The sequence below is a fragment of the Hoplias malabaricus genome, chromosome 1 (genome assembly GCF_029633855.1).
Source record: "Hoplias malabaricus isolate fHopMal1 chromosome 1, fHopMal1.hap1, whole genome shotgun sequence".
NCBI lineage: Eukaryota > Metazoa > Chordata > Actinopteri > Characiformes > Erythrinidae > Hoplias > Hoplias malabaricus.
The window spans coordinates 26,408,381-26,429,913 of NC_089800.1; the positions used below are offsets into that span (position 1 = coordinate 26,408,381).

The window sequence follows — 21,533 nt, forward strand, 5'->3', positions numbered from 1 at the left end:
GTCAAGTGCTGAAATTTGGCGTGAAGTGTCAATTTCATTGGCTTATTAGTGACACAGTAAAGTTCCATTAGTTTCCTGAATGACGTGATTGGTCAGTGGAGTTATTACCTATGAAAACGCGCGGGCTGCTGCTTATTAAAAAAACGATGAGTTTTCAAAGTGGAGCTGTGAAAATACAGCTTTAATTTTGGAAATCAACTGAATCAAAAACGGCAGAATTAACTGCAGAGCGGTTTTTACTTTGTTGTTGTTTTTAAACCATAAAAGACCCTTTTTGCTTCCTTCTTCTGAAAGATGACTTTTAAGTGGAAAAGCTGTGGCATATTGTACGCGGGGAAAGGAAATAATTAAAGACGGATACAATGATGGGAGTCTTTTAATAAAGTGGAAATAGGAAGAGAGCAGAATGCAAACAGACTTCAGACACAGTTCTAATCAAGAGAGCTGGTGACAGCTGTGGAAAAAATAAAGTGTGTGCACAGGTCTGACCTCTGCGTGCTATGAGCCCCATCAAACTTCCACCTCACAGTAAGAAAAGAGGCTTCGCTTGATCAACACAACACATGCTCCGATCACATATTGATGGTGTGAACATCTGAAGTTTGTTCTCGTCTCTAGCAACTAGGCCACACTCGCAAATTGTTATACTTTGTGTTTCTCCTAAGAGTGATCTTGTCTCTGAAGCTTTTTAACCCTAAACCCATACCTCGCCTTGATCCAGACTCATGGCTCTCCTTTCTGTTTAACAGGCGAGTAACAAACACCAGAGTGCAGCAATGTAAAGTAATACAGTATTATAGCAGTGGCAGAGCAATTTATGATTCTTTTCCATTGTGTGGTACCTACTCTGCTCGACTATACTCATTTGGTTCCTAGTTGGTTTTCCACTATATATCCCTCACCGCCACCCACCCAACAAATGTAGCCGATCACATCAAAAAATAGACACTACGGGCTTTAGAAGCCACAACAGTGGCAGGGGATGAGGTTATGTTTTGTTTACTCACCTTGTATTTGCCTGTTGTGTTGTTTGTCACCCTCTAACCCCGAAGTGTTTGAGCCTCTTCAAAAGACCACATAAAAATTATTTTCGAAGTCAGATAAAAACAATTATGATCTCCGCTGTAGCTCAGAGATTTTACAAAGGGTTTGTTTGCGCTGGATGTTTGCAGTCCATCATGATTGATAGTTCTCTCAGGCCAATCAGAGCTCTGTAATGTTTACAAGTCAAGGTTTAGTCCCTACTCTGCTGCTTGGAACCAAGAGAGAGCAGGTACTATGGTATATATTGACACAGTATCAAAATAATCGTATCGCGCAGTATTATCTCAGTATATTGACTTAGTGTCTCATTATATTAATGTAGTATCTCAAAATAATGAGAGGCTGTCTTGACACAATGTGATATTATCTCAATATATTGACATAGTATTTCATATTGTTGATGTAGTATCTCAAAATAATGAGATGCAGTCTGGACATAATGAGATAGTATCTCAACATATTGACTTAGTGTGTCATTATAAAATTGTAGTATCTCAACATAATGAGATAGTTTCTTAATATATTGACTTAGTATCTCATTATATTGATGCAGCAGCTCAGAAAATGAGATAATAACTTGAATGAGAAAATGAGATAGTAACTTGAATGAGAAAATGAGATAATAACTTGAATGAGAAAATGAGATAATAACTTGAATGAGAAAATGAGATAATAACTTGAATGAGAAATGAGATAATAACTTGAATGAGAAATGAGATAATAACTTGAATGAGAAAATGAGATAATAACTTCAATGAGAAATGAGATAATAACTTGAATGAGAAAATGAGATAATAACTTGAATGAGAAATGAGATAATAACTTGAATGAGAAAATGAGATAATAACTTGAATGAGAAATGAGATAATAACTTGAATGAGAAAATGAGATAATAACTTGAATGAGAAATGAGATAATAACTTGAATGAGAAAATGAGATAATAACTTGAATGAAAAAAATGAGATAGCAACTTACACATTAATGAAAAAATAAGTACTTTTTAAATATATATATTTTATTTGGTGGAAACAGGCTTATAGTGAAGGGTGTTACCTGCGTAAACGTTTCATATGAATGATTCTGGGAGTGTCAGCACTCTCTATATAATTCCTCTATGTTCTGTTTTCCTCTAATATGCCACACACCTGTCTGCATCACACACTAAAGCATATTAAGAGAGACTGAAGAATGACCTCTGTAGCACCAGTTTCTGATGTAGACTACTTTCTACTGAGCAGTATTCCTCCTCCTGCAGTTGGAAATATCCCTGATTGCAGCTGAACATTGCTATGGTGACCCCTTCCAAACAAAGCTCAGTACAATCCCAGATACAAGCTGTGTTTCCTTATGGATGAACTATCCCTCCATCTTCCATCAACCGCCCACTGCCTCAACGCCATCCCTCTGTTCCTTAGTCCCTCCCTCCATTCCTCCTTTCCTCCAACTCTGTATCCCTCCTCCCCTTCTTCCTTCATCCCACCAAACTTCCATGCCTCCGTCCCTCAGTTTTGCAGCCTGTGCCAGAAGAAGAGAGACGCCTGCTGCTGTTTTTTTTTTCCTTTTTTCCCCCACTTTCTTCACTTCCTCTCTCCTTACAGCTAAAATACTGTTCGTCGGTGCAAAAGGCGCCCCTATTTACCCATAATTACCCACCATCCATCACCCGACACGGCACCAGGGGTCAAGCCCCTGCCCGGCCCCCTCCAGACACCCGGTCACCAGGGGCAATTATGGCCTTTTCGCCCCCTGGACGGCCCTCTCACACTTGGAGTTGAGAGCCAGGCCCCTGGGCAGGAACAGTGTGCTTGTTGTGAGCTGCTGACAGAACCCCGAATCTCCAACTGGACAATGGCACATTCAGACTAACGGGGTTTAACTGGAAAAGCTTGGCGTGGCGCTGTTTAAATAGAATGCATTTAGTTTGTCCAGCAGCGTGAGCCGGGGGTCACTCAGCCACCTGACTTCTGGATGCCCCTGGACACAGTGAGAGCTGGGGTCAGGGGCTGCTAGGGGTCACTCGGTGTACAGCATGATGGGACGTAACCCTGGACTCATAGAAGTGAAAGAGGGATTGTAAAAGCGGCCCCTCGTACACTCAGCCCCTGAAATATTACAGTGCTCCTGCTTCCGTGCTCTGAATGGTTTGGAAGTGATCACTCATAGTTAAGAGGATGTTTAAATGGCATTGGGTAAGGGGGGTGGGGGGGTGCTGGTGTTTGGGGTTGATGGGAGGGGGGTCATTTGGAGCCTGCTGAACCACTGAGTGGACTTAGCTATGCGGTAAAGTCTTTCAAATATATGAGAGTATGGATTTTATTTGACCCCATTATTACAACAAGGAGCTTCTTTTTCAGGAACTAAATCAGCTGCTGTGCCTACTGTAAACCTTTATATAATGACTCTGTAACATAAGAGGCTCAATAAATAAATATCACTCTGGTAAAAACAGCTTTATGAAATTCGAAATGCATATAATATAAAACATGATTTGTATTATTACTATTATTATTATTATTATTATTAGTAGTAGTAGTAGTAGTAATTTTAGTAATACAAGTTATACTAATAATACAATACAAGTAATACTAATAATAACATTATACACATAAATAATAGCACGTTTTTATAATTAATTAAAAATTAAAATGAATTAAATTACAATTTGATGTGTTCAAATCTATTTCCTTCAAAGTGGTTTTTGTAAAGTAAATAAAGCAATAAATAATAAAATAATAAAATAAAATTAGAAAATAAAGCTAAAACAAATTTCAACAGACAACATCAAACGTTTTTTGTAAAATATAGTTAAATCATTAAAAAAAAAAATTCAAATCAACAGTAAGTAAAAAATTATTAACGCAACAGCAGCTGCAAGTGAGAGAAGTATTTCAGCGTTAAGCTAATATTCATTTCTGTTTTTGTTCTGTTCACACTTGGTAATGTAATTCAGCTCTGACAGGTTCTTACATTTACAAACTGAAATGATATTAGCCGCATGATCTCAGCATCTGTCTCCTGTCAGCTCTTCATGATTAACTTACACTCAAACCAATGTCCAATCAAAAGAACCAAAAGCAGTAAAGCTCTGCTGCTGAAACGCTTGCGGTGAATAGGGAATAACAGTGGTTTGCACTTTTTTCACTATTCTAATTAGTGTTATGTGTTATGTAAAGTGTTATGCAAAATAAATAAATAAATAAATAATGTATTGTATTTACTTTGAATAAATGCAGGTATTATTATTACGTGAATAAAACATTACAGCCACATTTACCATTTACACAAACTCTGATTATATTTAATATGATATCTTGCTATAGTGAATTAAAATAAGTAAAAATATGCCTCATATTCAGTGAGTGTATAATATTTGATTTGATTTTAATCGATTATTTTTTTTAATAATTCATTTAGAGCCTTATAATTTATGCACAGTGTAATTCCCATTTGATTGTTTTTTAATTATGTGTTTCAAAAGTGAAAAATATATACAATATATACTTTTATTGTAATAATACACACTACACTTCAACGAAATGGAATGCATTCATTTGGAATCTGAATGTTTGGGCCATTATTTTGCCTTAAATTCTCTGCATCAGCATCTGGGGCATTATTCCTGGCGCCACCTCGACATAACGGGGATTTGCGGAAGATATGCTCCAATTTATGGCCCTGACGTAATCTCGCACTGACTCGCAGAAGATGACCTTTAGCCGTTCTTAAGACATCTCCCTGGTCTCTGAGACATCCCCCTGCCCTCTGAGAACAGTTAGCCATCTGACACTGGACATGACAGCCGCCATAACACACTGAGAATTGAGAATTGAAATGCTACAAAATACAGAAAACTCCTGTATTGTCTCCTTACAATAACTTTACATCTGATGTTTTTTTTTTTTCAAAGCAACGTTTGTTTAAGTTATATATTTATATTAATTTCAAATATATCACCTGCAGCACATTCTAGAAAAGTTGCAACAAGAGCCATTTTGCACGTACCTATAATTTTATTACCAATGAGTAACCCTTTGTGGACACCGCCTGACTTTGACTCATCCTTCCACCAAAGGACTCGACCATTTCTGGAAGCTCCTGTTTTTAATTTGTGTTTGAATATACGTGTAACAGCGTGTGCTATCTGTATCAATCTAAAACAGAATATATATTATGTAACAGGATAGTAATATCTCCTCCTGTGTGTTTCTGTAGGTCTGGTGTGTATGAAGTCCAGCACATCTGTAGTGGAGCTGGTCATGTTGCTCTGCTCTCAGGTAACATTCCCCCTACACACACATACTCTCACACCCCTCACTCTCATTTGAACTTGGACTTGGACTGTTCTAAAATTGATCTAAGCTTCCAGCCAAGGTCCAAACCAAGACCACCATTATAAAGGTTTATAAATAGTTTGAAATCTGTTTATTAATGTTATTTAATCAGATTGTAAACAAAAAACAGCCATTAAAAACTTGAAATAAAAAGTTATAACCCATAGATAGAAAGGGCCACAGTGACCTGTTGTTCACCAAATAGTGAACCCACATCCATCTACATCCACATCCATCTAACTCTCAGATCCTGCCGGATATTTGCCATACTTCACCTTCACCATCAGGCAACGTTAAGCCTGTCAGCTTCAGCACGTAATTGCGAATGTGTTTAATTATATAATCTTTTTATTTAATGGTACTTAATGGACATTAGTGGTTTAGCTTAACATACGAAATGAGTATATTCACATTCTAAAGTCTTACCATAGGAACAACAGGTATTTACAACCTAATTAATAACCACGTAACAGATTGTAAACCTGTTATAAACGTTTTTAAATGTGGTCTTGTTTCCAGAACATATGAGGCCTACTGGGTTAGCACCAGCTGCAGGAAGATTGACCGTAAACTTCTCTGTCTGTCCATCTTTAAACATTCATTTTATAGCTTTAGCTTCCCTTATTTTAGAGCAAGCCATGCTGTCCTCACTCTTACATCCCTCTCGCTCTCGCTAGTGAACTGGCCACACAGTGTAACCAATCAGAGTGTTTGGCTCGAATGAGAGGAACTAAAGCTGTATTAACTGGAAAAGCTGTGCCTGTTGTCTATCGGCACAAATGTCATGAACCATATTATTCTTTTTTTTTTTATTGTTATTTTTGTCACAGATAAGTCATGGATTCAGATAAAACCGTCATTTGGACCAGGTCTAAACAGAGGTCTGATATAATTGATTATGCCAGGTCTAGAAGCTTTACATTCTGAGCTTTATTGACGTCTTATAATGCTAGACTTACATTAGTCCAAGGTTCGTTATACAGTTATTACACATGGCACAAGTACAATTACTCATAGAGATTATTTTACGTCACAAAATGGTGGTGCAAGTCTAGAATTTGACTAAATAGAACTGAAATTGGTTCTGGTTTTGGTCCCCTTTTTTAATTTAATTAATTGATAAATGATATTATTTTCCGGAAAGCCTGTTTTTGTAGACTCTGAGACTTACTTGATTTGTAAATGTTACTGAATAGATACTTTTTCTATTGTTACTCACAGATACTTTTTACTCAAAACATATAAATTAATTAATTAATTAATTAAATAGAATAAATTCCCCACAGTTTTCAGAGGTTCTGGATAATCTGAAGAACCTAGCAGCCAAACTACATTCTAAAAGACCACAAATGTGTCCCTTCTTGTCACATTATAAACGATGTCCTGTGTCATCTGGACGACTGTAGACCACAGCTGTCTACCTGGACGACCCGGTATAGCCTCGCCTCGCCTCACTCTCTCTCTCTCCCCAGGAGTTTCCCAGCCCTCCTTTAACTGGTAGTGACATATTACAGCTCGCTGACCTCGCCGGTCTCTTGTTAAGCCTTCGCTTTCAAAAGGGTCAGGCTCCCAGTGTTGCCGTCAGAGAAGGAGATATTTAACATACCTTCTGTCAGCCCATCACTCTTGCCTGGGAAGCCCATAAGGAAGCCATTACCTCAGCGTCTCTTTCTCTTGGAGGAACCTGGCCGCTCGCAGAGAGACGTGGAGCTTTCTGGAGCCCAGTGGCACCAAGGCAGAGTCCCATATCTCTGGCTCCTCCACTCAGGAGAAGATTTAGCAAATGCAAACTCAGCTATGCACTTCCATAGGATAAAAGTGCTCAGGCCCCAGACCGGATGGCGTGAGTTCCCAATCTTTTGAAGTCCCCCTTTTTTTTTCAGTGAGCTTTTTCTGTAGTTTTTATCGCCAGAGTGATGCTGTCTGCCCGCACTCCGTTTGTAGGAGTTATTACTGAATCCAAGATCATTCAGCCTCGTTCTCTCCCTACCCTCCCTCCTCCCCCACGGTACAGATAGCATTACCGCAGCTCCAGAACTTCCTGCCATTAGAAAGCTCCCAGGGTGGAAGCCAGGCCTGATCTATCGATCGTTTCGAAGGGGGGGCTGAAACCGGACCCTGGGCCCTGTGTCCTTTTAGAAGCATCAGGGTCTGTGCGGAGCCAGCGGTCAGCCGCCACGGCAGCACTCCACAGGGCCTGATTTACCACATGCTATTCCAAAGCCCAGGGCTAAAGTGTGCCCCCAGAAAATGAAAGGATTGATTGGAAGAAAGGCAAGGTGATTTATTACAGTAACTTAAGATTTCACAGATTTTTTTTTCCAAGCACTTTATGTGAGGTTGAGGTGGTATATAAACAAAGAAAATAAACAAAGATATAAAAAATAACCTCCATAAAAGTCCTAGGGTAAAAATAAACGTCCCAGAAGTGTTCTTGCAGTAGCTCTAAAACCAGACTACACAGTATTTATAGAGGTATGTGTTTATTTTATGTTATTTTACGTATCAACTGTTATTCAATACATTGTCAGATCTTAAATCTGCAATTGAAATGGGATCAATGCAACTTCAATATTCATTTATTTATTGACTGTTCATATTATTTTCTAGTTCATATTTGCGGTGGGTTCACACAGGGCGCAAGACGGGAACACACCCTGGAGTGGGCGCCAGTCCTTCGCAGGGTGGCACACACTCACATATTCATTCACATACTCACACTTAGGGAGACTTTTGAGTTGCCAATCCACCAACCAGGGCATTTGGAGGAAACCCACATGGACACAGGGAGAACACTGCAAAGTGTTACTTTTACATTTATTTTTTTTTTATTAATTTATTATGTTTTTGTTGTTGTTTTTTCATGCTAAAGGTAATAGTCAGGGTCCTACCACAAAGACTATGACACAAAAGTACAAGTGCCAGTTACCAGCAAGTTTTCCGAAACAAACAAACAAAAAAACAAATACAAGGTTCTGCTTACTGCTCTTACCTTGCTTTTTAAAATGGTTCTATTCCCCTGAAAGGTTCTTAAAAAAACTAAAGATTTAATGAACTGTTCAACATGCTTGGAGGAGGACACTAACTGTACACACACTTTTATTGACTGCCATTGTGCTGAGTAGTAGTAGGAGTCAGAGGGCCCCAGTGAGAGTGAGGCCAGGGGATGTTCTTGTGGACTCCTGACCTGGCTTGCTGAACCGTCACTAGACTTGTAGACACTTGTACCATTCCGCAGGACATTGAAATGGCTCTCGAAAAGACGGTCCATGAAAAGGACCACCCACTGGAAATGTAAATGTGGCTCTACTACTGTATTCTGGCTCATTGTCCGCTATAAGCTTGTCTGGGTCAAGCATCCCTCACCTACATTTCAGATTTCTTATTGAAATTCATTTATATGCAGTGTATCATAACAAAAGAGCTGTGTTCCTTGCCTCAAGGCCAGCAAACCGCAAACTCTCCCTCGTCCCGTCTCCTCTCTAATGCACCTAGACAGCGGGGGTCTCACTGTGCTGACCTTTGGCCCTGCTCTGGTTTGCAAACTGTCACTTTTATGAATAAATTAGTGATAATCACCTCACCGTTCCTTTTTTTTAATGATTATTTATGCCTTCTAATCACCGCTTCATCTGAGGCTGTGGACAGCCGGTGTCTCCATCCAGAAGTGGCAGAGGTCAGGAGGGTCGATTTTGTGTAACAGCTTAAACATACATAAGGGATGAAGCGTGCAGCTGAGGAGATTTACAGACAGAGGACCTCCAGATGTTGCAAGCAGTGGAGGCCAGATAAAAGCCAAGCGTTCCAAGCTCTCGCCCCTGACAGCTCGGATTGAGACACCGCAAAATCCCCAGTGCCTGTTATTGCTGAGCTCCACAGGGAGAGAGCGAGAGGCCTCTGAAACTGAAAAGACTGGCAGAGTTTAGTGTTGGAATTTGTCTTTCTTTTCTAGTGTGTATTGTCATTTTTTACAACAAAAATAACCTAAACTTTTGCAGCACTTTTTCATGATGGAGCTCATAATGAATGCAGTGACCAGTACATTCTATTCAACTACCATTTTCAAGCTACATCATTTTTAGGTAATAAATCATTACGTGTAAACCTTGCCGAGTGTTGATTGGCCAGAGAGATCTGTCATTCACCACAAAGTGCAGAGCTCTGGCACAAACTCGCTGTTGTAAAACCTCTGAAATAACAGCAGCTTTCAAACTTGTTTTTGTTGGACTGACAACAGCAGCTTGTTACATCACCCCGAGGTGTTGTGAAGAGGTTTAAACGCTCCTTGGGTCAGTGGCTGATGAAAATCTGCAGCGAAAGCATGTTCAGCTAACTTTAACTTTACCGTAGCATTGTTGTGGTTTTTCAAAGTTTCTGTTAGAGACAGGGTTTTACAACATCACCAGCTCCATTTCATGGGAAGAGCTGTGCTAGTGGAAAATTGAGCCAAGTCTAGCCTAGTTGAGCTGATCCCACGCAATGGAAAAACACCATAAATAGGCTTGCCTTACCTTGGTTATTACTTGCTATGCTATGATAATGGGTGAGGTACCTGATCTGCTCTGACATGCCATAGGGATGCAAAAAAATAAAAATTAATAACTGTTTTTGTATATTACTACGATTATAATTGTTTGTTTGTATATTTATTTATTTATTTTTTTATTTTTAATGGGGCTTACTGAATGGGAAATTTGCAATCAGTTTGTAAAGCTTATCCCACCTCATCACAGATGGAGGATTATATGGGCGGGGCAAGGGTAGGTTGATAGAGCATGACCCCTGTTACTATGTATTACTTTCTGATGCAGTGGAAGTCTGTGTATTTTTAAACCCATTTTTAGTGAATTGGACTCGCCACTGTTTCCTTGTCTTGGATCTGGAGGGAGTGAATAAACAGTAGCTTTATCCCTGTCGCCCCCAGTGATTTATCTCTGTCTCTCTGGTAGCAGTTTCTGTCCCAGTCTCAGATCAGCCAGAGTAAATCTCTCTCTCTCTCCCTCCCTCTCCCTCTGTGGAGGTGTTGGTCTGTGATCGTCTTCCCTATTTACATGAGGGATTGTATTACTCCAGGAGGTGCAGGTTTGTGTCTGTATGTGTGTGTGTTAATTCACTTCACAGCCCCCTCCTGTGGGCCCACAGGGAGCCCTTACTCCACAGCCTGGACCCAAGCAGAGCAAGAGAAAAAGGAGAAAAAACTGGAGGTAGAGAGAGCCATGACATGAAAGAGCTTTAGAGTGTCTGTCTCCACAGCCACTGGAGAACACGGATTGGATCTGGATATGGCTCCACTGTCTGGGAAGAGTCTGATCTGGATCTGATGTCATTCTTTACTTTTATTTCTCGACAGGCAAGAGCCGAACCCCCCCAGAGCACACCCCACCGCATCTGGGTGTGCTTCCGTGTTTATTTTTGTCACGTGAGCTCCCCTCGGCTGGAGCTGGGGCTCGGAGGAAGGGCTTGCCTTTGCCCCAAATGAGGTGCAGCCTACAGAAAAGGTAGCGGAGAGTGTAGCAGAGTGAAGGAGGCTGAGGGAGACAGAGGGGGTCATGCTGAACATTTGGAGACCAGATGTGATCCGCCGTTGTTTGCCTGTTTCGGATCGACTCGCGTTTAGAGCTCAAGCTTAGGCTGGACGCAGCTGAAATGTTCTATTTGTTTGTTTATTTATTTTTCAGTTTTAGACTTCCAGAGCTTTGGCACTGCATGTGTCAATGCTTCCCTAGCTCTAATTCACCTGATTACACTCTTCAGTAAAGTTATCAATCTCGTGTTCTCCCTGTGGTTGCATGGGTTTCCTCACGTTGCTTTGGTTTCCTCCCATAAACCCTGTTGATAGGTCAATTGACCGTACTAAATTGCCAGCTAGTGTGGGTTCCCCAGACATTGCTGGCTCTAAGTCTAGATGAAAGGATGGGTTGGGGTTAGAAATTGAACATGCAGATTGTAAAAGCCACTGTTGCGCCCCCTAGTGGTAGTAGCCATTATCAGTCTTGTATTCATATATATATAGTCATATGTGGTGCAACTAGCAGTGAAACGCTTTGTTGATAGCTGCTCCTTCCATGAACATAAGGGATTAAAGGTGTACTGTCAAATCCATACCAAAGTCCAGTTCATAATTCACACGGCTTTGAATCCCAAGGGGAATAGTGTCAACTCCTGGCCCTTCAGGAGCTCAATACGCAAGGCATTTGTTGTAGCACTTCTTTGTCAAGGTTTTCTCAAGGCTTTTTCAGGAGATCACTAGGGGCATCATTCAAATTCTTGCTCTGGGCACCTGAGCTGCTCCCCTCTCAGCCTTCTCTGTTTCACCCCAGGACCTGGGAACATTTTTCTTTTTTTTTTTCTTTTTTTTTTAAACCCCTGTCTCTTTTTCAACCCCCCCCCCCCCCCCCTCTCTTTCTTTTGAACTCCTACCCGAGCCCATGCTCCTCTCCCCTCTGCAAGTCAGACCTTTGAGAGCAAACAGGAGAACAGCAGAATTTTCCCACAGTGAGTGGCCCGGCTTCCAAACGGCCTCCTAATCAGCTCCAGACCTGTGTTGTGAGTGTGTATGGGAGAGTTTTGGAGAGAGAGGGAGAGGGAGAGGGAGACTGCCCCCGGGTCCCAGCAGCCCTCCAGGCGAGTGGAGCCAGAGGGCCTCGGGATGGAAGTCTTCAGCGGTCTGTCACTTGCTCAGAGAGAGGAAATGGCTGTATTTAAGGGGTGAGGGGGATACGGTTTCACTCCGCAATTACATCTCTTCTGTGTTTACGGATCCGTCCTCAGTGGGCGAAAAGGCGCCCGCTCTCGCAGGAACTTTTTATAGCGCCGTCTCACTCTCGCGCAGATGCGTGACCTCACGTCATCTTCCCTTTTTGTCAAATTCAGAGCCATCAGCCCTGGGCTGTGTTTGAAGTGTGGTTGGGGCTGCAGAGGATGTATGGAACCGCATTCTCTCTTCTGTTCTGCTACTGCTGCTGCGTTAGTGGCCTGTTCCTGGCTGTTGCTCTCTCCTTTTATTTTTTGGGAATTGCCAAAGGCAGTGTAGGGCTCCTGTAATGCCTCTGTCACACAGCTCCAGTGTCCTGGGGATGTGGGTTCAATGCCCAGCTTGGGTTACTGTCTGTGTGGAGTTTGATGGGTTCTTCCTGTGTTTGTGTGGGTTTCCTCTGGGTGCTCCAGTTTGCTCCCACAGTCACAAAACATGTGTTGGTAGGTGGATTGGCTGTGTGTAATTGCCCACAGGTGTGTGTGTGTGTGTGTGAGAGTGTGAGCCGTGTATGTGAGAGTGACTGGGTGACTGTGTGAAACCAATGAGTGAACACTAGTATAAACCCCTCATCAACATCCCATTCAACGCTATGTACTCTGGAATATTCCGATCCTGATCTTGATCCTGTGCTCTCTGGTTTCTAGGAGTGGCAGAATTCCATCCAGAAGAATGCGGGCCTAGCTTTCATTGAGCTTATCAACGAAGGAAGGTAAGGCTCCCAGCTCCCAGTTCCCTGCAGCTGCTCTGGGCTAAGTGACTAAGCGACTGGCTTATGTCACCCTCTGCCTGCTCATTGGGCCTGTGCCTGCCTCAGCTGTCTAGTTACCATGGTATCACCGAGCTTGCTGGCCGGGGTGGGGTGTGGTGGGGGGTGGGGCTGGGGAGCCAGCAGCAGCAGGCTAGATTAGCCCTAAGCCTCTTGCCCCTGTAGTGCACCTTGCACGAGGGAAGCCAAATTGAAGGAGGCAAGCGTGCAGGAAAGAAAGAAGAGCATAAACCGTAAAACCCAGCCATGTTTCAGAGAGTAGACTCTAGAGTTAAAAGTGTCCGCCCAAGGCCTGTGTCACTACTACAGGGCACAGTTTGTGGGTCCACACTTCTGCTTAACTTGCTAATTATTTACATATTATTTTCTATGAAGAATTGAGTATCAAGGAAACCTGGATTATTATATTATTAGATTTCCAAATGGTTAGATACATGTTTTCAAATTTTATCACTGGTCATGATACATAAGTATTTTTGAGCTCCCATACACTGGTGGTGCTCTTTCACATACAAGGTTATGTCCCTGAAGAAATACAGAAACAGTGCTGTAAACTGTTCTTAAAGAATGGGTGTAACACTTGGAAGGTGGAGTTTACAAAAACAAGACTAAACTGATGCTAAACTGAAATATAGCATTAAACAGTGACTGAGGTGAACTAGAAACTAGCACAGCGCTAAGGACAAAGAACAAGACTGAACTAGAAAAGACCAAGATCAAGATTATTATATAAAATGGCTGACCAAAGACAAAGTAACGGGGCTTATTTACATAAAGGGAAGGGAGAGACACCTGTGGACAACAGTCATGTGACACAAACGAAGGGGTGGGGGGTGTCAAGAAATCACATGAGGAGTCACAAGCACATGGTTGACATTCTGGGAAAAGAACAAGACAAAGTACAAATCTAAAGGAGGGAAAGACAGAGCGTGACATTGGAGACAGTGTTGAGGCTGGTTTTACGTGCTGGGTAAATGCCAGAAATGTCAAAAATGTATACCTCCATGAAGAGTATGAATTGTGGGATTGTACCTTGAGTCAGATATGTACAGATTCAGCTTGAGACCAGGCTGGTTAAGACACAGTGTAGTAAAAAATAATGGTAAAAGATATTGGTCACCCAAATAATATAATAAAATTGAATTTTGTTGTTGATTTATTTTATTTAAATTATGTATTTATTTTTTATTATTATATATCAGCAAGAACTTATTATTATATATCAGCAAGAACTGACCAGGGAACACTGAGACAAAGGGACTATATATACACAGAGCACTGACAAGGAACACCTGGGGACAATAACGAGAGGGCAGGACTACAAAGGAGACTCTGACAAGAGGGCGGAGCTAAGGCAGGACAAGATTGGAGACAGGAAGAATAAACAGAGCCATGTGCCGAATGAGCACATGGTGAGGAAAACAAACACAGGATGTGACATATGTTAATGGGTTGGTTTTGACCCGTGCTTTAAATCAGCCATAACATCCCCTAAAAACAATGAATTATCAACCAATTTGTTTCTTACCTCTTGTTGACCTTGTTAGGCTTCCTTCTCCATGAAAGTATTGGTTTTAATTTCTCATTGTTGCAGACTGTAAACTGGAGATGTACACTCTACAAAACACAAACTCTGAAATGACTTGGCCTTACATGTCTGGACATGTCTGTCTTTCCTTGTTTTGTGAAACAGACAAAGATAGAAGCCCCTAACTGAAGCTCGAGTGGTTGTAGGAGGAGCTGGCTGTAGGCTGTTGGTGTACAGTGTGTTTATGAGTCCAGATTTGGCACTTGTTTTTGTTTTCTCATATAAAATTATACCTGGGTCGAAATTGACCATAACAACAGAATAGCCATAATTTTAACAAGAGCATTTTATAATTAAGTAAAAAAAAAAATACTTTGTTTAAATAGGGTCAAAAATCTTGATACAATAAACAAATTTATGGAGCATTTGTAAGCATTTAAAACCTAAAAACAGTTCGGTCAAGACCCTAACACAAGAAGAAGGTTAAAGGACTGAAAATTTGGCCTACACTCATTGTCCATTTTATCAGCTCGTTGACCATACAACTACAAAGTGCTCCTGTTTGGTCTGTGGAGCTGAAAAAATAGACAATAAGTGTAGACACAAGGTGGGTATTCCTAATCCAGTGATCATTTAGTGTTAGTCGACATATTGAAAATAAATAATGTTGACAGTCAGGTTGGAAGCAGTTGACACTGTTGCTTTTTTGCCATTAAATAACAACTAAACATAAATATCGGGATGAATTAGGATTATACAAATTTGTTAATTAATAGAAGTGTTAGTTGTTAAAGCTGAGAATTGTTTTACACCCACGCCACTATAAGCTGTAGCTCATCAAACAGCTGTAACATGTTAGTGTACATATAATATAGTGAAGACTATATATAGACTGAATTAGATACAGAAACAGTGTGGTACTCTTTTTTTAGTGTTTCAGTGTGTCCGGTTCACACAGGGTATTTTAGCAGAACTGATCAGGGCTGAGCCTACATATCCATCTGTTGACCCATCTGTCCACCCCCACTTCACACACACACACACACACACACACACGCAAACACACACACACAAACACACCAAGCTCCTGGACAAAGAGCCCGAGTCAGCAGTGACAGGAGCTGTCCAGGGTGCTGGCACGTCATTCACTTTGCCCACTGTACATCTGTAGCGGGACACCTGTTTATTTTGACCGGCCTGGAGTGTGATGAGGAACCCTCTCTACTGTAACATTTCTGCAACACTGCCCATGCCAGACAGTCATTGTCGTGGTCGTCATCATCATCATCATCATCATCATCATCATCATCAACATTTGCCAAACGCTCAGTAGACTGACAGTGGTTTAGCTGTGGGGAGATGACACACTTTTTGTCCAGTTAATATGAATATGCGCCAGGCTTTAGTCTTTTTAGATATTTTTTCTGCATTTTCTTTTCTTGAATTTTAGAGGGTGGGGCTAATTTTGATTTATGTGACATTAGGTCTACCACAGAACCAAACAGAATTAGCAACAGAATCACTCACCTTGCTAAAGACACTGCCTTCCAGCCATTCAGCCTCTGAAGTCCTGCTGGCATTGGAGAAGTTTGAGGGACACTGGAGTAAAATATTATTTTACATGGTGCAGCAGGTAGTGTCGCAGTCACACAGCTCCAGGGGCCTGGAGGTTGTGGGTTTGATTCCCGCTCCGGGTGACTGTCTGTGAGGAGTGTGGTGTGGTCTCCCTGTGTCCGCGTGGGTTTCCTCCGGGTGCTCCAGTTTCCTCCCACAGTCCGAAAACACACGTTGGTAGGTGGATTGGCGACGTAGGTGTGAGTGTGTGAGTGAATGTGTGTGTGTGTGTCTGTGTTGCCCTGTGAAGGACTGGCGCCCCCTCCAGGGTGTATTCCCGCATTGCGCCCAATGATTCCAGGTAGGCTCTGGACCCACAGTGACCCTGAACTGAATAAGCGGTTACAGATAATGAATGAATGAATGAATGAATGTCTCTTCAGAAATAAAACACATGCATCAGGACCACCTTTCAGTTCTTACACAACGAATGAGTTTCCTAAAATGTCCCGTGGCGTCTGCGACTTTACTGCTTGCACCTAGCCTCTAGAAGAAGCAAACAGGCTCTCCACTATCTACTGCTGATAGGGTTAATGTCCGCCAGTCTGCATTTAATGTAGTGGGCCATGTGTGTGTGTGTGTGTGTTGTCCATATCACAGGCTATATTTTTTTTGCATCTGAACTTCCGAGTGCTGCAGGGGCGCCCAAACCCCTCAAAAGAGTTCACCTTAGTGCTAGCATTCTGCTACTGACACTGCAATGTTTACTTTGCCATAGCAATGTCACAGATAGTCATTTTGAAATTTGACCTGTCCTCTCAGGACATTCTGTCCAGGCAGTGCACAGGGGATTATGTCAATTAACCGTAATATATGAATATATATTGAACATTGCATGGGTCAGTGCTTATTTCGTGACTTATCTTTAAGATTGAAATACATTTTTATTTACTCAAGAAATGAGCAGAGTTGATTTAAGTGTTCATTTGACCTAAGTAGGACACCATAGTTTAGGAAACCACATGGTGGTTTTTATAATCTGAATCTGACATGAATCTAACAGTGGACAGTAATTTTCTCCACATTTTCTTCGACTAGTCCGCATGAAGACTTCTGAAAAGATCATGAGTTAAATCCACAAAGCAGTTCTCTATATTGGAAGGTATGTAGAGTTTAAAATGCTTATCAAACACACGGTTTTAGGTGACATTTTCTTTTTACTGCCGAGTGCTGCCACTTTTATAAAGACCTTATGAGAAAGGACTGTTGCTGTCTGAGCGTAGCAGGCTCTAAATGCCAATAGAAAGCCATTGCTGTTTTGTTCTGGCTTTTATTTGAATAAGCAGTGTATGGCGTGACAGAAAACTGAAGTGTAATTTGCACTCTGTCGTCTGAGTTGTTCGCGCAAAGGGAGCGGAGGCCTGCCCTAGTTTTAATTCCAACCTTCCTATTATTAGCAAGGAAAATAGGTTGTTTACAGCCTGTTTCCTTCTCAGAGCTCAGGAAGCTAATTCGGTGCTTGTCAACACTTCGAGATGCAAGCATTTGATGAATGCACTTTCGGATTAGACGTCTACCCTGAGACATAAAGGGGAATTACGCTCAATAGCACGCGGCGTAGAAGCACAATGGCTCCGCATAATTAAAACAGCGCAGGCTTAATGACGTGTAAAATAGGTCGTAATCTTGACACTGTATCCTCAGAGCTGGAACACGCAAGCAGTTCTCGTCCAGCGTGAGTTTGGGGGGGTCTTGTGGGCAGGTCAGTGACAATGGCTAACTTGGTAAGCCTCAGTGACCTTAAATACATCCAAAGCCTGAAGAATACTTCTAAAAAAAGGAATGATATGAGGATCTGAGTGTTTATCCTTGATGCTGTGATTCACTGTGGCATTAACAAAATTGAATTCCCTTTGCCGTTTATTAACAGGGAATTATCACTGTTTAAAAAAATAGATACATGTTGAAAAATACCCCAATATAATAGTTTAGCGTACATCAATTAAAGCTGCTCTTTGTAAGCTTGGCACGTTTCGCCTTCGGGTGGAAATTCATAATTGCCTTAAGAAAAACATCTTTCTGTAAAAGAGGTTTGTTCTGAAATATTGAGAAAGTGTATATCTTTTCCAACTTGCTCCATATTTTGCCCAAAACCTACTCCCTACTGGAATGAGCAGATCTTTCTTAGAGGGATACCATGGAAACCCATTTCCGCCACCCACATAAAACCGGAAATTAAAAAGCATTACTATTAATATGTAAGTTGCTATCTAAATATTCTAAGATACTATCTCATTACTTTGAGATACTAAGTCAATATATTGAGATACTATTTATCTCAGATACAGTACCAGTCAAATGTTTGGACACGCCCACTCAGGGAGGGTTTCTTCTGTTTTGGGCTGCTTTACATTCATTTTGAATGTACTGTATCAGTCAAAAGATTGGACACATCTCATTCAATTGTTTTTCTTTCATTCATTCATTCATTATCTGTAACCACTTATCTAATTCAGGGTCGCGGTGGGTCCAGAGCCTACCTGGAATCATTGGGCGCAAGGCGGGAATACACCCTGGAGGGGGCGCCAGTCCTTCACAGGGCAACACAGACACACACACACACACCTACGGACACTTTTGAGTCACCAAATTCACCTAATAACGTGTGTTTTTGGACTGTGGGAGGAAACCGGAGCACCTGGAGGAAACCCACGCGGACACAGGGAGAACACACCAACTCCTCACAGACGGTCACCCGGAGCAGGAATCGAACCCACAACATCCAGGCCCCTGGAGCTGTGTGACTGCGACACTACCTGCTGTGCCACCGTGCCGCCTTGTTTTTTTTTTTTTTTTTTTTTTTTTTTTTTTATGGAGTAAATGAATACGGAAAACATTAAAACTATGAAGGGGCACATATGGAATTATGTAGTAAACATCAAAGTGTTAAACAAACCAGAATATGTTTTATGCCTTAGACTCTTCAAAGTAGCCACCGTTTGCTTTGATAACATCTTTGCACACCCTCTGCGTTCATTCAGTCAGCTTCATGAGGTCGTCACCTGGAACAGTTTTCAGTGAATAGCTCAAGAGTGTGGCCTCAAGAGTTAGTTTGTAGAACCGCTCGCCTTCTTAATGTGTTTGGGATCATAACTTGGTTTGTGCAGAGGCAGGGGCTGGTACACCATGCTATAGAGTGAACAGCCCTATTCCACCACCGACTAATGAGAAGATGTGTCCAAACTTTTGACTGGTACTAATCTTATTGTTTTGAGATATATCGACTTAATATCTCAAAATAATGAAATAGTATCTTGAAATATTGAGATAGCAACTTGTATATTAATGACAAAAAGTGATTTTTTCATTATTATTTTATGTGGTGGAAATGGGCTTCAATGAGACACTACTGTTCTTTAATTTTGAATAAATGAATTATCCATATTATTATGTTCTGGAGGCTGGTTCCCTTCTTTTAACCCTTTCTTTTCTCCATGTCAGACTCCTGTGCCACGCTATGAAGGACCACATTGTACGAGTGGCTAACGAGGCGGAGTTTATCCTGAACCGCCAGCGAGCCGAGGACGTCCACAAGCACGCGGAGTTTGAGGTACTGCAACGTTCTGCTGAGACCCCGTTCAACTTATCATTCCAGCCAGTGTAGAAGAGTAGAAGAGTGAGGGAAACCATATGCTTCCTCTGGTGCACGAGAAGCCACCACTACTGTTTATATTACTGTTTATAAGCTAATAGATGCAGTGGATCAGCAGAGAGAGGATCAAAGCCCATGGTCATTCTCAGATGCAACCTGGAATGTTGTAGGGTTCTAAGAGCAGGTTTGATATATTACATATATAAAAAAAAAAAATATATATATATATATATATATATATATATATGTATGGGTGACTATAAACTAACCCCGTACAAGCCCAGAAGAAATTAACTTTCTGAGCCACATTTGACGTCAAAAACGTGACCAAACACTTCAATTATTCCAAATAGTTGTACATTAATAAATGAATATTCGTTAATATTTTATTAAACCTTCTCCCACGGACCAATTGGTCACAATATTGTAAACACATTGTGCTTTAGAGCCTGTTTCAGCCCTAGCAGATTTGATCAGAACTACTGTAATCCTCTCTGCTCTAATCTGATCCCCGGGGGGTCAGTGATCTGAGGGGAAATCTGATTGTGTGAATTAGATATCTCTGCACATGTGAAAGATACAGGCAACTGTGAAAATCCCCCCTGCGAAAGCCTGCAGTGGGGTGGGCACTATAATCCAGCCCTGTGTCTCCCAGTGGAGATTAATCCACACATATTAGCCCAGACGACAGAGATTTAATAACTCTGCTGCAGTTTGCACATTAGCCCCCTCCTGCCAAATGAAAGCCCAGTCTCTGGTGATAACATTTGCACCACATGCAGCACTATTAGCTTTTTTTTTTTTTTTAATCAAGAGGCTGCAGAGAACGGCACTCATTACCAGCTTAAGCTGGGAGAGAATTAAAGCTTAACTGGCTCAGCCTCTCCATTATATCAATGGGTTTTGTGTGAATCAAGATGAAGGCGTTCTTTCCTGTTAGTTAAACGTAATCATACATAAAGCTTTATGGGGCAGTCTGGTGCAGTGGTCAGTCACATTGGTGCCCTGGGAGCAGTTGGGGGCTAGGCACCTTTTTCTCAAGGGCAATCCATGAATGTTGAGGGAGGAGAAAGTGCTGTATTTTCAGTCCCTCAGCATCCGTCCATGACGTTCCATTTTTTTTTTTTTTTGTTTAACATTGACTTCCATTGAAAAGGTTTTTCCTTCTATAAAATTACTATTTTGGAGATATATAAAACTTAAAGAACAAGATTATAAATAAATATCACTCGTTCAGTCCATGTCATGTACACACTCAGCTGGGGATTGGAGCCCACCAGCTCACACACTGTGAAAGAGTTTTCTGGGTTCTACTTAAAGGAACACTATGTAATATTTTTACCTTACAATTACAGCTTTAGGGTCATTGTGATAATTCACTGACCTTTAATAAGGAGAATAAAGCCTCTGTCATTGCTTATCTTAGCTCAACTCTGCAGAAACTGTACTATGTAACTATTGGAGGAGAACCATCCGTACTGATGTAATGAATTACTTAAAGGGGAGCCCCAGGTGCCAAAAAAAAAATCTTACGTGGTGCTCCTTTGAAAGATATATCTCTCATATTTTAGAGACTGGTAAGATAGCCACCCTCCCCCTCAAGTTACATAGTGCAGATTCTGCAGTTCTGAGGCAAGAATGGCAATAATAGAGGCTCTATTTTCCCTATTAAAGGTCAGTGAAGCATCACAATGATTTTGAAGCTATAATTTTATGGCATAAATATTACATAGTGTTCCTTTAAGTCAGGGACATAAAATGAGCCAGATTTCAGTTTTTTTTTTTTTTTTTTGCTCCTTATATGTAGAAAGTAGAGATTTCAGAATTGCCCCGCCTCCACTTTTGAGTCTCTCCAATCACAGCACTGGCCCAAGAGAAATCTTGACATATTTATTATGGG

The 21,533-nt window shown here is 41.3% G+C and overlaps 1 protein-coding gene across 1 annotated transcript in view; it reads left to right on the forward strand.

Moving 5' to 3' along the window:
- nbeab (neurobeachin b) overlaps positions 1-21,533 on the forward strand; it is a 342,438-nt gene that overhangs the window by 151,644 nt on the left and 169,261 nt on the right. The window contains exons 34-36 of the mRNA XM_066660786.1: positions 5,258-5,319; positions 12,778-12,842; positions 19,483-19,591. Coding sequence (XP_066516883.1) covers positions 5,258-5,319; positions 12,778-12,842; positions 19,483-19,591 — 236 coding nt within the window. The remainder of the gene's footprint in view (positions 1-5,257; positions 5,320-12,777; positions 12,843-19,482; positions 19,592-21,533) is intronic.